The sequence below is a fragment of the Pinus tabuliformis genome, chromosome X (genome assembly GCF_031772625.1).
Source record: "Pinus tabuliformis cultivar Carrire ecotype Pingquan chromosome X, CPIR1, whole genome shotgun sequence".
Lineage (NCBI taxonomy): Eukaryota > Viridiplantae > Streptophyta > Pinopsida > Pinales > Pinaceae > Pinus > Pinus tabuliformis.
Window position 1 is genome coordinate 1,472,509,903 of NC_142308.1, and position 18,778 is coordinate 1,472,528,680.

The window sequence follows — 18,778 nt, forward strand, 5'->3', positions numbered from 1 at the left end:
AAATAATTAAATTTTTTTTTTTTTTAAATTAAAAAATTAAAAAATAATAAAATAATAATAAGTCAAATTTTTGAGTAAATAAATGCAGAATTTTAATTTTTTAATATATTAAAATGCATTTAAAAATTCGACGGATGAGATTAAAAGAAATCTTGATCCTCATCGACGGTCGAGATTAGTTTGACATGGATCACTTGAACTAGCTGATGGGGATTTTTCCTTTAAATAGGGTGCTAGGGGTCATTTGAGATAAGAATCGATTTGAGAGTCTGGTGCTAAAGAAAGCTCTCTTGTGGTCATTTTTTGTGCAATAAAGAAAGACTTTGGAGTTAAAAATCTTGTTGGTGTTACTCTTCTGGAAATGCTGTAAGATTGTTTTATTTTTTTGCATACTTTTATTTTCAGCGATTGAGGATAGCTTAATGAAGATTGATCTAGGCACAGGTATCTTGTCTGATCTTTGGAATTTGAATGATAGTTTAGATTCTAAAATATAGTGGCAGGTATCTCCATTTGATCTGGGTTTCACTATTGTTTTCTCCCTCTATGTTAATGGTTGATTTTAAGCTGTGCAGGAAATCCTTTTTTCAGATTACCGGGTGTTAGGGGAAGTTCTCGGCTGAACCAGCCAACTCCCGGATTGTGTTTTCTGAAAGAGCCCAGCCAGTTCTTGATCCCAGGCTTATCATTTGAAATTTTTTATGAATGCATGCAGGGTTTTCTGAAGTGTCTCACATTAAAATTAAATTCTGATAATACTACTGTGATTATTGACAAATCTGGCTACTAAAGAGCCTTAGATCTGTAAATACTGTAAATTGTTTAGCTGGTCTTAGGGTTTTAGTTTCATTTTCTGCACATATTATTTTTGGGTGTTTGTCTTTCCATTACAGGTTGCAGGGTTTTCTGGAGATTTCCAAGGGTTTATCCAAGCTGTTTTGCTGTTCGAGGGTTTCAAATTCAGTCCCGGAAATTTTGGTGCGATTTTCTGAGCTTTTGGGTTTCCATGTTGGTGGCTGAGAAGTTAATTTTGTTTTGAGAGGCAAATTATGTTCATATCCATGCACCTGGGTGTGATTGTTTCATTGCTGCAAAACCCTCTGGCAACTTCAGCTTTTTTCCACATTCGTACATCCCCTCTGTCTCTCCACGTAGTTTATTTTTTCCGCTCTCATTTTGCTGCCTGCGTCCAACAAATCCATATCTCCCATCCGCAGTATTCTCCTTCAACCTACGCAAGCTCCACCATCAACGTTCTGCTTGTCCATTGCCCCACACATTTCATTCTCCTCCACGCTGCCATTGCTATTCCTTTATACCACGCTTCCTACGCTCCTCAGCTCCCTTGATTACCTGCGTATTACCTCACGCAGTCCCCATTGCCGCAGTCTATTGCTGCCTCAGCCACCTGCGTGTTCACTTGTCCACGCACTCCATTCCGCCCTCGATCCAACCCGTAGCCTCTACCTCTGTCGACCTGCTATCCTCGCCTTCTTGTTCTTCTGCTGCCGTCGAAGTTCCATTTGAGCTCTCATCTGCTGCCATTTTCGCGTAGCTCCATTCTTCATCCCTGCATCATCGGGCCTGCACGCTCATTCTTCAAAACACGCATCCATTGCTGCCTTATGCTGCCATAAATCACGCAGCTGTCATAGGAAACTGCAAGCATTCGAACCTTCTCTGCCTGCGTCCGTCCAGCCTCCTCATACGCTATCGTTCTCCTTTTGTCGTCTTGCTCTCCAACCTGTGTCAAGTATAAAGTTGCAAACACCAAGCAAAATTCGATTTTGGGTTTTGATATACGTCACGTAACTTTCAGGTTTAGAGTTAGGATTTAGTTTATTTTTTATTTTAGTTTAGATTTTGATTTTTGTTTCGCTTATAAGATTTTAAAAGTTAAAAAAATTAAAATATAATAATAAAAAGCAACCAAAAACAAAAAATCGATTTTGCTTTGTTTTTCTTTAGATTTTATGTAAATTTTAGTTTTGTTTATTTTAAATTAAAAAAAATAAAAATAAATATAAAAATAAATAAATAAATTCATAAAAAATAAAAAGTCCCTTTTTAGACTTCAGTTAGGGTTTTAGTTTTATATTTTGTTTAGTTTTTAGATTTAAAGCTTTAGTTTTAGATTTAGATTAGATTTTAATAATTTCAAGTTTTGTTTACTTTAGTTTTAGTTTAGATTTTAATTTTAAGTTTTGTTTTAAAAATATAACAATAGAAAATTCATAAAAATTATAAAACTTTAAAAAACATAAAGAAATTGTTTTCTTATAGTTTAGATTTTGATTTAATTTAGTTTAGATTTAATATCATTTAGATTTTTTTGATTTAAAAGTTTCATTTAGTTTTAAAATTTTGTTTTATCTGAAAAATATAAAAATATTTTGGGAAATTTTTTGCCAATTTCAGTCTTGGCTCGGGAATTTCTTAGGTTTTATCTTTTCTACTGAGGCTAAAATTTTGATGTAGGAATGAATGTTTAACATGCTTTAACGTTCATTTGAATGATTAACTACATGAATGTGATCTCTGGTTAATGTTTTACGTGATTGTTTAAAGCACTTTATCTTTCGAAATTTTAACTGCTGGAGTATCATTAAGCCATTGAGCCTTTATTGATTATCTCGTATCTGGTAAAAGTTAAGCTTTGATGATAAACGATTGTTGATAAGTCCATATTTTTGCAGCATTTGATAAATAATCATTTAGTCATTTATTTTATAAGGCACTGGTCTGTAAATTAATAAAATCAATTTAGTGCTGGTTTCCCTTCGTGTCTCCCAACCCAGCTGATTCACAGTTGGTCATCCATTTTCCCATAGGGTCTACCCCCTTAGCCGCGGGAGACAAGCTTAAACGGAGAGATCGGGGATCAGGGTGACAGCCCCTGGTCTGAGCGTTGTCGTGACAATCTGTGCGATAACATTTTTGGCGCCGTTGCTGGGGATAGAGTTTTTCTGTCCCTGCCGTTTCATACGACATTCATCATTCATCTTTTCATTTCTCATCATTCTTTCATCTTTCGCATCTCTCACTTGAGCTGGCAAAGTCAACATTTTTGGCATTATTTGGATCTTTTCTTCATCGTATCAACAACTACTCTCCGGTTCATTTCTTGTTTGGGTGACGACTCCATTTTATTTCTTTTATTTTTCCCAGGCAAGAAGCCTCCATCATATCTGCTTGTTGGTTTCTTTTTGGATCCTAGAATTAGATTCATTGTTCAAGTGGCGACTCCACTTCTTTCATTTCTCTTTCTATCATCCATTTGATCCCTTATTATTCATCATGGATTATTCGTTTAAAGCACGTCATTTTACTGATGATCTCCATGATATTCCGGAAGTGGCCATTTCTAAATTACCTTTGTTCTCAAGTGGTGATTCAGTCACTGTTAAAAGACATCTAGGCTTGTTTACTCGTATAATGATCATATATTGTAGACCCCTTCAGTATAATCATGAAGATGTCAAAATGCGTCTTTTTGTCTTTTCTTTAGAGGGTGATGCTTTCAATTGGTTTAACAATTGTACTAAGGATTCTTTCACTTCTTTACAAGACATTGTCAATGCTTTTAAAGATAGATATGGTAATCCAGATAGCTCGCCTCGTGCCCCTAAAATTGTGCAACAGAATGAAATTAATCTTATAAAAGGTCCAACTGTCGGTGAAAGATTCCAAGACAATTCTTCATATCAGAATGTGCCATCCACCTGTACTATTGCAGATCAAATCCATGATAGTGGAAAAGCAGGGACAAATGACAACGAAAAGGAAGATCAAAAGCAAATTATACAAGAACTAATGCTGCTGGTAAAAAATATGGAGATTAATCAAACTAATTACGCCAATGATGTGAGAACTTTATGCACCCACCTGGAAAAACGTAATAGGGAGATGGAGATCATGCAAAATCAGCATGCTAAGGAAATTGAGGCCATGAAGACTAATCATGACACAGAAATTAGTTTTATGCAAAGCAAGTTATCAGGCTTAGAGGAAAATATGACGACCATGAAAGCTAATCATGATAGGGAAATTAATTCTATGCAAAACAAGTTATTAACTATGGATGAAGAAATGACTATCATGACATTCGATCATAATAATCAGTTAGCTACCATGCAAGCAAATCATAAGGAAGAGATAAACTCTATGCAGCATTGCTTGATGACCATAAAGGAAAAAGACAATAAAGTAATAAAAGATATGGAAGCTAATCAGATATGTCTTCAGAAAAAGTTATTGACCATGGAAGAAGATCATGCCAGGGAAATCAGTGCTATAAAGGTTGAACACTCTAGTCAGATAGATGCCATTAAAATACAGGTTCATAAATTTCAATAGCGGATTAAGGATGAAAGAAACCAGGAAACATCAATAGATCAAGAGCCCTCTCATTTGTTGCAACAAGCTCCATCTTATTATGAGGAGGTCATTGGTTCGATTGAAAGGTGGTTAATTGAAGGTGATCCAGATAAAATTAAAAACGATAAAGATCAGATGCAGGATGAAGAAAGACATGTGACACATATCTTACATATTTCATCTGATAGATTTGAAACAAAAAGTTTCACGTCATCAATAATACAGCCTACCAGGAAGAAAAAGCGCAAGAGAAAGAAAATGAGAAGAAGATTTGATGCATCAGACGGCCGCGAGCAGCTTGATTTTCGGATAGGAAAAAGTCCTACCATATGTAGAATTGGACATGGCACATCCGACAAGCAGCCGATGGGTTTGCCTGAAAGCAGGCAAATGCTCAATATACACTATATTGAACACATCTGATGCCATGGGGCATCCCCTGTATTTCTAACCTTACTCCTTGTTTTTTTCAGCATTTTCATTTCTATTTTAGGATTAGATTTACTTTTCATGTTACTAGATAGTTAATAAATGAAGAGCTTATATCTTTCCTGTGCTTAACGTTATATGATGATTTTTGGATGGACGCTACTTATGTTTTGTTGTGTGTTGCGTGGATGCAGATTCTGGATTCTCACGTTCCTACAATGCAGCAACGTGTCCCCAAGTGGAGCCAGATGTTGACCACTACGTGTCAACTTCCCATAGCAGTACACCCCCTTTTTTCGCAAAAGGGATAGCGCTTAATCGACATGTCCGTGCCATTTGACAGTCATCGTCAACTTGATCAATTTATGTTGTAAACCCAGTCTGCATGTGTGAATTGTAAATAATCTTAGTAGAGTTAAGTCATGTATGTAAATTGCCTAGGTGGACCTAATTTTCTAGTGATAATCTACGTTCTGGAAGGTTTTTTGTCTCACCGATCCATGATCGGCAGAGTTTTCCTTCAGCCTAACCCCAAAGCCGGAATGAATTTTGTCATTAGAATCTTAGAGGAATCCTAGTGTGTTGATCTGCTAGATTATATTTGGTCGTAGAACTGGGTGGTCTATGAGGGTCTATGTCAAATGGGTTTTCCCCTTTGAGATGTAAAATTGTAAAAGTCATGATGTAAAGTGTCTTGAGGGTTAGAAAATGTTTTAATCCCCTCATAAGTCCTAAGTCCTAGGTCCTAGGTGATTTTTCCAAAGGCTAAGTTCGAGGATCCAAAAATAAAAATTAAAAAATTAAAAAATAGATAAAAATAATAATAAAATTTTAAAATTTTAAAAATAATTAAAAAATAAAAAATAAAATAAAATAAAATTTAAAAAATAAATTAAAAAATAATAAAATAATAATAAGTCAAATTTTTGAGTAAATAAATGCAGAATTTTAATTTTTTAATATATTAAAATGCATTTAAAAATTCGATGGATGAGATTAAAAGAAATCTTGATCCTCATCAACGGTCGAGATTAGTTTGACATGGATCACTCGAACTAGCTGTTGAGGATTTTTCTTTTAAATAGGGTGCTAGGGGTCATTTGAGATAAGATTCGATCTGAGAGTCTGGTGCTAAAGAAAGCTCTCTTGTAGTCATTTTTTGTGCAATAAAGAAAGACTTTGGGGTTAAAAATCTTGCTGGTGTTACTCTTCTGGAAATGCTGTAAGATTGTTTTATTTTTCTGCATAATTTTATTTTCAGCCATTGAGGATAGCTTAATGAAGATTGATCTAGGCACAGGTATCTTGTCTGATCTTTGGGGTTTGAATGATAGTTTAGATTCTGAAATATAGTGGCAGGTATCTCCATTTGATCTGGGTTTCACTATTGTTTTCTCCCTCTATGTTAATGGTTGATTTTAAGCTGTGCAGGAAATCCTTTTTTCAGATTACCGGGCGTTAGGGGAAGTTCTCGGCTGAACCAGCCAACTCCCTGATTGTGTTTTTTGAAAGAGCCCAACCAGTTCTTGATCCCAGGCTTATCATTTGAAATTTTTTATGAATGCATGCAGGGTTTTCTGAAGTGTCTCACATTAAAATTAAATTCTGATAATACTACTGTGATTATTGACAAATCTGGCTACTAAAGAGCCTTAGATCTATAAATACTGTAAATTGTTTAGCTGGTCTTAGGGTTTTAGTTTCATTTTCTGCACATATTATTTTTGGGTGTTTGTCTTTCCATTACAGGTTGCAGGGTTTTCTGGAGATTTCCGAGGGTTTATCCAAGCTGTTTTGCTGTTCAAGGGTTTCAAATTCAGTCCCGGAAATTTTGGTGCGATTTTCTGAGCTTTTGGGTTTCCATGATGGTGGCTGAGAAGTTAATTTTGTTTTGAGAGGCAAATTGTGTTCATATCCATGCACCTGGGCGTGATTGTTTCATTGCTGCAAAACCCTCTGGCAGCTTCAGCATTTTTCCACATTCGTACATCCCCTTTGTCTCTCCACGTAGTTTATTTTTTCCGCTCTCATTTTGTTGCCTGCGTCTAGCAAATCCATATCTCCCATCCGCAGTATTCTCCTTCAACCTACGCAAGCTCCACCATCAGCGTTCTACTTGTCCATTGCCCCACGCATTTCATTCTCCTCCACGCTGCCATTGCTATTCCTTTATCCCACGCTTCCTACGCTCCTCAGCTCCCTTGATTACCTGCGTATTACCTCACGCAGTCCCCGTTGCCGCAATCTATTGCCGCCTCAGCCACCTGCGTGTTCACTAGTCCACGCACTCCATTTCGCCCTCGATCCAACCCGTAGCCTCTACCTTTGTCGACCTGCTATCCTCGCTTTCTTGTTCTTCTGCTGCCGTCAAAGTTCCATTTGAGCTCTCATCTGTTGCCATTTTCGCGCAGCTCCATTCTTCATCCCTCCATCATCGGGCTTGCACGCTCATTCTTCAAAACTCACATCCATTGCTGCCTTACGCTGCCATAAATCACGTAGCTGTCATAGGAAACTGCAAGCATTCGAACCTTCTCTGCCTGTGTCCGTCCAGCCTCCTCATACGCTATCGTTCTCCTTCTGCCGTCTTGCTCTCCAACCTGCGTCAAGCATAAAGCTGCAAACACCAAGCAAAATTCGATTTTGGGTTTTGATATACGTCACGTAAGTTTCAGGTTTAGAGTTAGGCTTTAGTTTATTTTTTATTTCTTTTAGTTTAGATTTTGATTTTTGTTTTGCTTATAAGATTTTAAAACTTAAAAAAATTAAAATATAATAATAAAAAGCAACCAAAAACAAAAAATCGATTTTGCTTTGTTTTTCTTTAGATTTTATGTAAATTTTAGTTTTGTTTATTTTAAATTAAAATAAAAAAAAAAAATTCATAAAAAATAAAAGTCCCTTTTTAGACTTCAGTTAGGGTTTTAGTTTTATATTTTGTTTAATTTTTAGATTTAAAGCTTTAGTTTTAGATTTAGATTAGATTTTAATAATTTCAAGTTTTGTTTACTTTAGTTTTAGTTTAGATTTTAATTTTAAGTTTTGTTTTAAAAATATAACAATAAAAAATTCATAAAAATTATAAAACTTTAAAAAAGCATAAAGAAATTGTTTTCTTATAGTTTAGATTTTGATTTAATTTAGTTTAGATTTAATATCATTTAGATTTTTTTGATTTAAAAGTTTCATTTAGTTTTAAAATTTTGTTTTATCTGAAAAATATAAAAATATTTTGGGAAATTTTTTGCCAATTTCAGTCTTGGCTCAAGAATTTCTTAGGTTTTATCTTTTCTGCTGAGGCTAAAATTTTGATGTAGGAATGAATGTTTAACATGCTTTAACGTTCATCTGAGTGATTAACTACATGAATGTGATCTCTGGTTAATATTTTAAGTGATTGTTTAAAGCACTTTATCTTTTTAAATTTTAACTGCTGGAGTATCATTAAGCCATTGAGCCTTTATTGATTATCTCGTATCTGGTAAAAGTTAAGCTTTGATGATAAACGATTGTTGATAAGTCCATATTTTTGCAGCATTTGATAAATAATCGTTTAGTCATTTATTTTATAAGGCACTGGTCTATAAATTAATAAAATCAATTTAGTGTTGGTTTCCCTTCGTGTCTCCCAACCCAACTGATTCACAGTTGGTCATCCATTTTCCCATAGGGTCTACCCCCCTTAGCCGCGGGAGACAGGCTTAAACAGAGAGATCGGGGATCAGGGTGATAGCCCCCGGTCTGAGCGTTGTCGTGACAATCTGTGCGACAACAGCTCTCAAGCTATCCAGCTCTCAGTACAATCCCTCACTGCTGCTCATAGATAGAATAGACAACACATATGCCTTCCTTCAGTCCTCCAAGCCTCCTATTTCCTTGCACAGTTTGGCTTGGGTCCTCTAGCTGTCACTTGTGTAATTCTCTCCTCACATACTGCTTTGACCTTTGTAGTAACTACGTAATCTTGAAGGAATGAATTCCTTCTGCATGCAAGAGATTTTCTTATAGGAAAATCCTAGCAACTGATAGTACACTGTCCTTGCCTTTAATCTCAACTGGGTCTTTCTCTGAATTGACATGCATGAGTTATTTATGAGAGAATCTTTAGTTATCTGGAGTACACTAGTTTCATGCATGCATGCATTAACTGACTGAACTCACAATTACTTCCACAAACTGTTTGGAACTAATTTCACTGGACTTAACTCAGTTAACTGAGCTAACTAATTACAACTCATCCTTATCTCCTTAATTAAGGGATAACTTCCTCAATCAAAGGGATCACTGTTGCATGTCTTCACATAGACTTCATGTTTGATTTTCTCCAACTAATTAACTCAAGATGAATTAATTAATGAATTTTCAAACAGCTGGTGAGACTAAATTCGAATTTTAATTCTCAATTTTGATTCAAGGACAAATCAAAATTGGAATATATCCTGAAATGCTATTTTTAGTATTTCTATTTTCATCATTTCTTGTTGCTATTTTCAACAATGTTGCGCCACCACTCTCCCCCACGCCCCCTTTGTTAAACTTTGATTATGAGGGGGTTCTGAAGTTTATCTTGGCCATTAGATATTGCATTGCCACAGATCAATGGCTATCCACCCATTAAACCTACACCGAACCACCTTTTACCAAATTGAGTAACAAAATTTAAAATTAGTTTGGAATTTGGGGATTTTCCCAAATTCCCCCCTTGCCCCCCCCACCCCCCCTAATTCCTCCATGGCTAGCCCTATCTTTGGCCCTTGCCAAGAACCTATAATATTCCCTATTCCAATTCTTCGAATTTCTCAAAAATTTTCCCAATTCCACTCGGGCCACTTTGACAAACATATGGCAGGCATCCGCCTACCAATGTTTTCTTAAACTCTTCATCTACAACCTTGTATAACATACCTATGCTCGACCCATACAAGCCTAGTGTTGTGGTCTAGGCTTTGATACCACTTGTAACATACTTGGCCACCTACTAGGCTACTACAGCCTTTGTTGAGGCCCAATTCCATACTAGTTATCCCTGGTAACCTATGACCTGCAAATTATCCCCTTTCTGGGAAACTTTTCTCCTGATAACTTACATAATACAATGCATAACATATGCACAAACATATTTTTAACATAAATATACTCAATTAACATTTAGATGCATTTCATTCACATGTATGTATATATGTAAACATTGCATTGGAAATATAAACGTAACATATCAACACTTATCTTTTAATTTGTGCAATTAGTTGCAGGCCTTCGACGTTCCAACTAGTCATATACCTCATTGTTCGTTTTCTTTCAACAGTTGGTCTGCCCCAAGTTGGGGCTTTGACTCCATGGGCATCGACTTGCCCAAATCCTGGTCCATGCTCAATGCCTACAATCACTAGCCAAACCAAGTCTAACAACATCCAACCAATAGTCATGTGGCTTCTAGGAGTTCCACTTCCCTTACAGGCCTTTTAAGTACCCTTCCAGGCCTCACACAGCCAAGTTACCAAGCCCAACAACCTTCAACCAGTTATCCTGTGGCTTCTAGGAGTTCCACTGCCTTCACAAACCTTCCAGGTACCCTTCCTAGCTTCACACAACCAAGGTACCAAACCTAAAAGCCTCCAACCAGTAATCATGTGGCTTCCAAGAGTTCCACTGCCCTCACAAGCCTTCCAGGTACCCTTGTAGGCTTCACATAGCCAAGGTACCAAGCCCAACAACCTCCAACTAGAAATGTTGTGGCTTCCAAGAGTTCCACTACCCTCACAGGTCTTCCAGGTAGCCTTACAGGTTTCCATTTTGTCACTGTCACCATGCTTCTGTGGTCGCCTTTCCAAAATTGTGAATAGGAACCATTTTGTACTCCTGTCATAGGGCAAGAAACTCCTTTGCATAATCCTTCCTTTTGCCCCCTTCATAGTGCCAAACATGCCTTTTTTGTATGCATGTCTATTTTTTGCCATTTCGCACACACTAAGCCCTTAATGAACTTTGGTTATATGCATGGGCACTTTTTATGATTATTAAGTGATAAGTGCCTATTTTACCCATCCATGGAGTCTCAACTCCCCATTTTCATTTCATCTTTTGATCTGCAACCATTTTGTCTTATTAATATGCATGTGTTGCATGATTACATTACTAGGCTTTCTAGCCTCAAAATATAAAACATGTGTACTATAGCCCCAAACAGATAACATATCATACACATAGGCACAACATCTCCCATAACACATTTACACACATGCACCTGGGCACATTGGCCCTCAAAAACATGTTCTTGGCTCACCAACCTATTCAATGTGTCCTGGCTCACCAGCCTACTTTCGCATATGCATGCCATTTACATTCCAGGGGTTGAACAAGGTTGTTACACTAAGGTAGCAAGTTGTCTTGGGGAGGACATTATTGCTTGGAGGGATTTTCTCTTGGATTGATGAAATGATTCTATGGTGAATTGTGCTATTTTATTGTGAGTATCTTCTTCCATTTTGCAAAAGTTATTGAATTAGGGATTCTATGAAGTTTCCGTGATATATTTAATATTTATGGCTCTAACATCTCCTTTGCAAGACTTATCACCAAGTATCTATCAAGGAAACTTAATATAGCATTCCTTGACCTTAAATATCCAAATGATTAAAATCTGCTAGGGTTTATATTCAGAGTTTTCTCTATCTTAACTCACTCCAGTCACAGTCTTCTACCATTGACCTCACCCTTTTTGACTCCATATACCCATGATTGATAAAGGCACTAGTGTTTTGTGTGTCAGTCTTTAAAATAATATCCTTTTTCCTTTTCTATGCTTTATAGGGTAAACTAGGATTAGATTACATAAAAATCTGCATTAAATAGCATAAAATAGTAAATACTTTGGTCCTTATAGTCCTAGGGTTAGCCTTTGCATCTTCTAAATTGAGAAAAGAAAAATATCATTTTTATGCATTTTTCAGCCATCTTTTTAGGGCTAATATCTAGGACTTAGTAGTTTAGTAATTGTTTTATGCATTTTCAGCCATTGAAAAATTGTTGCAACCTTTTGCTTTGTTTATTGATTCAATAGCCTTGGTTATTTATTGTTTATTATTAATTATAGGCATTCTTTCTATTCCTGTCATAAGTTTGAATATTGTATATTGTGCTTATTATAAACCATAATTTACAACAACAATATTTAAATTAAAGGTAGCATGTGTTAGGGACCTTTTTGAGCGTCTCTAGGACTATTTTAGCCCGTTAGACACAATGTTGCACGAAATGGGGACGTGTTTTGGAAGCAAAGCATCGAAAGCGTCTACTATATATATATATATATATATATATATATATATATATTATTTTTTTTGAATTTATATTTAAAAAATCTAAAATACCAAATTAGTTGTAGAAGATATGAAAACATGCATATTTGTACATAAATCAAGATAGATATGGCATGTACATCAATGATTAATTATTCGAGCATCAACCATCTAGAATCTAGATTCTTGTCTAGCCTTTGCCTCTACCCCCATTGTTTAGGGATATTAGTCAACATTGCCCAATTTTGATCAAACTACCTAATCCAAGCCTTAAAATATGGTAGAGAAGCTTAACATGCTTGATCAATCATTTTGACTTGATTGAAAGGTAATTTTTTGCTAAGGACATGACAAAGGAATTCAACAATTAACACCACTAACACTAGGGTACATATAGGGCTTGGTGCTCTTGATTAAATTCCAATCACATACCCTCATACTTGATATAATCTAATGAAATGCCACAATCCCATTGACCCCGAATTCCTGAAAACTGTTAAGTTTGCTGAATTTTGAATTGGATATGAAATTCTATTTTCTCCATATGAAGTTTGATGAGGTTAGAACTAGTGTCAAACATCCTAAATCATTTCATGGTAATGTTAAAAATTTAAGAAAGAGGAAGAAAATGACATTTTCATCCTCCTTTTACTTTAAGAATTTAACATTACCATGAGGGAACATCTAGGAAGCATCTAAGGAGCATCAAGGAAGCAACTTGGGAGTATCAGGGAATACCCCACCCAACTTGAGTCAAAGAAAAAATAAATAAATCAGAAATTGGGCCCCTACGGAACTGCCCATCTCCCTCCGGATCATCTCGCGATCTGTGCGGATCTGTGTCTGAACCTCCACAGATCCGAAGCGAATCCTTTTCTGGATCCGTGTATTGGGAAACTGGAACTGTTGATCAGGTCCGCGCGGTTCTGGATTTCTAGGAATTGCCTCAAAACGGTGGAACTGCCGCACTGCGGATCTGATTTTTGGATCCGTGGTTCCACCGTAGGATCGCCCAAGGATCTGTATGGGACACGGTTCCGGCCTTGGATCCTTGTGGGCAGGGGGAGGATAGTGCAACACTAGTTAGACATACCCATAGGTCATTTGAACTCACTACTTCATCTCACCTAAAGCCCCACCTTATTGAATATTATTCTGGGGTGTTTATTTAGTAGAATCCTTGAAGGGTATTCAACCTGAGATTTCTTGGGTTACTTAATCTCCAAAATCTGTGGGGGAAGCCTCTCTTGTGGGGATAACATCCATCCACAGAACAGCAGGGGAACTGCTACTAAGGTAACAGTGGTGGCCGACCCTTTGCTGCCCTTGATCTAGACTGCTTAGTGAGACTTTACACTAAGGTGCTAGTTTTTGCGGTAAAAGTTATCTCTATCATAAAAAAAATTTATGCTAAAGTTCTAGTATATTGATGACTGTTACAAGTATTTTGTTGTGGTGCTTACTGTTGTAAGCACTATAGCAACAACTTTCGAAGTCACTGCTGTTGGTGCCCTATAGTTTCACATTACATAGAGATTTTAGATTTTCAGATTGTTTATGTTAAAATGTTCTCATATCCTGTAAGTTGTTGAAATTTGAAATTTGCAAGACTAGAAACCTCTAGCTACAACTTAAAGAAGCAGATGTGATTTCAAGTGGTTATAATTTTATCATATGGCTTTCCCTTGGGGTCTGCCACAACTTGCAGTTGTTATAAACATCATGAAAACTGATTCTGGAGGTAAATATGTTAGTTAATGTTCCTTCAGATAATCTCAATGTAGAAGGTTAGAAAAAGAATACGCAGTTTGTATTTGAAGCCTAAGTGAACCAGTGTTGAATAAATAGTTATAGGACTAGGGAATAACTTGACGGGGATCAACAAATTGGAAAATTGAAAAAAATCAGGGTTATTTGGCAAAAAATCAGCTAGCAGGGGGAACAAATCCACTCAGAAAATTGGGAAAACTGGCAGGGGTGATAAATCAGGGAAAATTGAGAAGTTGCCAATTTCTGAGAGATTTTTTTCCACATTAAATTAAACCATCCTCCATACATTAGTTATTTAATGCCAAGTTCAGCTAGAACACATTGAAAAACAGAATATTTTAGCTTGTCTGCGTCATCAAGACATTTAAATATTTTCATAGTCGTGATAAGCATCTTTAATGACATAATTGAAATTGTATTATTTTAAAACTGTGTACAATCGTCATGATTTAATTTCCATACTTTTTGAATGATTATGATGAACATTCCCTTGGCAGGTCCAAAGACAATTGCAGCTAAGGATTGAAGCCCAGGGTCGGTATTTGCAAAAGATCATAGAGGAACAGCAGAAGATGGGCACTGCCAAACATGAAACATTGTCTTCCCCTGAAACCTCACCACCTCGGTATGGAGAACCTGGTGACATCACAGATAAGGCTTTTCCTGATTCTCAAAGTCCAGGAAAAAGTGGCAGACAGAGGCAAGATGGAAATGCTGCTATGCCCTCAGTTGATATTGCTCAAACGGATCAATCTGCTGATGTTGCTTATGGTAGAGATGGGCCGCAGCTTCAAGCTTCATCATATGCATACAGGGTTGGTGATGGCATGACGTGTTCAGACAACCCAGAGTTTGGTTCACCTTCAAAAAGAAGTAGACTAAATAATGATACGGGACAACCAAAACAGGAGAATTTATCAAGTCATCCTCGTAATCAGCAGCAGACACTACCAATGTCATACTCAAGCCAGGCCTCCCATCTAAAAGTTGGAGAAGTGCCTGGTTCAATCTATCAGAACAGGGTTGTAGGTTTGGTAGGTAAGATTGAAACTAGGCCATCCCAGAGTACTGCAGATTTGCAGGCTGAGCAATCACCAGGAAAGTTGTCAAGAAACAATTTAGACCGTATATCTCATGCTCAGGAATTTCATAGGCCATTGTGTGCGAAAACTGCTTCTGATTCTATAAGATTTGTATCTCCTGGATCCCACATTCAAGTTCCAGCTTCAAGTTTGCCTGCTTCATCTCACGATGAATTTTCCAGTGCATCGGATGGTCATGATGGTTGCCATAATGTTTCATCTTCCCAAGTGGGTTTGTTTGGGCCATGGGCATAAGATAATAAACTGTCATAGCTAAAGGCTAATTGAAATGGCCTTAGACTTTCAGGACTTAGAACACTGATGCCGACCAGAGAATGGCGTCGAGCAGAGAATAGCATGCAATGTACAGTGTTTAACATTGTTGTTTGCTTCAGGGTATATGGACTAGACCATTATTACTCTAAATATTAGTGATGCACATAGAGACAGCAAATCCTTGTCATTTAATCTCTGGAACATCAGTGTCAATGATCTCTGCTTCACATCTCAAGGTTCAGAGTGGATGTGAGTTTGTAAGTATCTCATCTTTTGTCACACAGATTATGAGATCAGTTAAGTAATGTATGTATGGAGGCTATATCATGCATGTTCACATTTTGTAGTTATTGAAGGCATGGATTTGTATTTATTAAAATCAGTACCAAATCTGCATAATGGTCGTGAACTTAAATTTCATAGTAAAAGTACGATTGCAAAGAGATGCCATGATATACAATTCATTCTGGTGCTTTTGCTTAACATGAAGGAAATTTCAGCTATTTCTTAACTTCAGATGCCATGCCATTGGATTTGATCTATTCTACATTAACTTAAGATGCCATGCCGTTGGATTGATCCAATTCTTCTTTAACTTATAAAGTTTTGTGAGAATTATTTCTGTCGCCCATTCTCACAACGTGTCCTGATTGTTAAAAACCAGAGGAATTTAGTTTTCTTTATTGAGCTTCTTTGTTTTTCCATTACTTTTTAATCAAATGGCCGATCATCACTGAATTTTGCAGAGACTTTTGTTAGTTCTCTGTAAGTCTATGCTGGAAGATGTATTGAACTTGTGTCACAAAACTTCTTCAACTTCAAATAAAAACATAGGTCTACTTATAGGTTAACATTTGCTTTTTGAATATGAGAATAGATATATATATAACATTAGATCCATCTTAACTCCACCTCTATGAAGTCTTGAGAGGGATCAAATCTCTCGAGGTGCAAACCTTTTTTTTTAGTGCAAAACTTGAGGAAAAATTTGCACCTTGAGAGATTTGATCCCTCTCAGGGCTTGAGAAATCTAGACTTAAGATGGATCTACACTAGTTTACAATATCTATACATTGTGACCTTTATATATTATATATTATTATTATATTTTTATTTCTCTCGTGATTATAAAATTAAAGAAAATGTCCTCTAATATAAAGTCCATCTAGTCATTTTTTTCACTTCGTCATTTTTTAATTATAAATCACAATATGTGAATATTTTATTCTTATTCATATACTTTATTTTTATTCATATATTTTATTTTAATAAAATGCATTATAAATCTACATAATATTAATTTTTGGGTGAGGCAAGAACAGCAGGGATCATTTATTGGCCCAATGAAGAAATAGAGATGAAATTTGCTTGCGGTCTAGGGAGCGCAACCAATAATCAAGCAGAAGTATTAACTCTTTGGCAAGGGTTGGAGGTTGTCATTGCAAGAGGGGATTCGCCACTTGATTGTTTTTGGTGATTCATTGATAGTTATACAAAAAATTCATAAATTTAACTATCAGCGAGAAAAGGATTTGCCTATGATGAATCATAGAATTTGTTTGCAACTCTAGAAGTTTGAAAGTATTGAATTTTACCTTCTTAAAAGGCAGAACAACCAAGACATTGTTGAGTTAGCCAATCAAGGAGCAACCATAGAACAAGGGATGATTATTGTGGACGAAGGAGAATCAAATATATTATATATTCCATGACCAGAAAAATGAATTTTTGTGGGACATCACATCCAAAATAAATTACATAGGGAGTATGATTAGATTGGAATCAAGGATTATTAGGTCTCTTACTGACGACACTAATCACATTTCTATGAAGCTACTAGTTGGGTGACTCTCACATACGCTGAATGGCAACATTGGATTGACCAATTGGGCGTTTGAGGCAAGTGACGCGATGCCTTTGGATAGATGGTGTACCTTCTCCAGAGCATTAATACTCCACATATGAAGGAACATGCTTGTGAATTGAAAATCTTGAAATTGTTAAATTCGCATGAGTTCGGTAGCAGAGAAGAAGATACAATGATGGCAATTCTTGTGAGGTGCTCTTAGGGGCAGGATTGTGAAATTTAATGCGATTGGGATGTTGTTGGAAGGAAAGGAACCTAAGCAAATGGTTATAAATGACGACTATTGGTTATGGATATTTCAATGGAGCCTATTAGATTTGGAGTGTTATGCAATATGGAGCATTCAGCTAGACAGGGCCGCGAAGAGGAAATAAAGGTGTAATTGTTGAAATTTGATGACTAAAAAGTTTCCGGAAATCCCAACCCGGTTTTAATTTCACCTTATCACTCTCATTCAGTTAAATGCCCTTTCCCATGAACATACATTCAACATATACAATTCTGGAAATTAAATTTTCATTTTAAAACACATGGGGCTGTCAACACATGCTGAAAATAAATATGGACATAAACAAACTAGCAACACAAATAAAAATACACACAAATTTTTGGTCAACTTAAACTCAGGCTAAACCCTTTCAATCTTCTCCGGGGAAAACTTGTTAGAGAGCTCTTCAAATTTATTTATCTTTCAAGTTCAGGAAAAATACATTTGCAGACAAAATAAAACAGCAAAATATAACTTATCTCTTCAGCCCAAAACTCCTTGAAAATCGTGCCCACTTTGCCTCGATTTCCATGCCCACTTGAAGCTGAAAACATGTATTGTACGAATACAGACTGTACGGATTCCATACGGACTGTACATATTTTTCAATTTTTTTTTCTCAGGAACTTCTCTCGAATGACGTGCAACTCACGGCATTAAATGTTGTTCGTACTGTACCTCTTATTTTCCTTTATGCCTTGATTTCCATGCCCAACTTTTCCCAGAAATCACTCATTCAGCTCACTACAACAAATTTCTCCTTCGAAACTTTTCTCTAGCTCTCAGCCTCCTTTCTCCAATCTACTTTCATGAAGAATGAATGCAATGTCTCTTTTCTTTTCCCCCTTTTGTTTCCCTAAATGGCTTTTGGGCAAACCTAAGATCTAATGGCTCAGATTCATTTAGTTCAAGGGATGGGAATAAATGTGCATTTAATTCCCACTTTCTATTTTTCAACTCACCCATTAAATAAAGTACCCACATTGTGCTTTATGTTTAAAGTCACTTTTCACTTTGTAATTTAATATTGACTTTACCACTTATAAAGTCACTTTCACTTTATAAAGTCACACTTAAGAAAATAATTATTTTGGACACTTTTCCTTAGGTAGATACTAACCCATGGGAAACCACTTGTCCAAGGTACATTAAAAATCAACACTCCCTCTTACCGAGGAAATTGTTTCTCACCACACCCATCTTGTCCCTGAAATGGACATGCTTGCCTCTTGGCAAGGACTTCGTGAGAACATCGACCACTTGCTCATCTGTCGACATATACTCCAGCTTCATTGCCCCCTTCTGAACATAGTCCATGATGAAATGATATTAGATGTCAATGTGTTTTGACTTGTCATGAAACACTGGATTCTTTGTGAGTTTAGTGCAAATTTGATTATCACAATGAATA

At 36.3% G+C, this 18,778-nt stretch overlaps 1 protein-coding gene across 4 annotated transcripts in view; it reads left to right on the plus strand.

Annotated features, from left to right (window-relative positions):
• The window catches only part of LOC149145557 (uncharacterized), a 398,828-nt gene extending 383,080 nt beyond the window's left edge, over positions 1–15,748 (plus strand). For all 4 annotated transcript variants that reach the window (XM_089449630.1, XM_089449631.1, XM_089449632.1 and 1 more), the window contains one exon: positions 14,372–15,748. In XM_089449630.1, coding sequence (XP_089305756.1) covers positions 14,372–15,211 — 840 coding nt within the window. In that variant the 3' untranslated portion in view covers positions 15,212–15,748. The remainder of the gene's footprint in view (positions 1–14,371) is intronic.
• Positions 15,749–18,778: the final 3,030 nt, after the last annotated feature.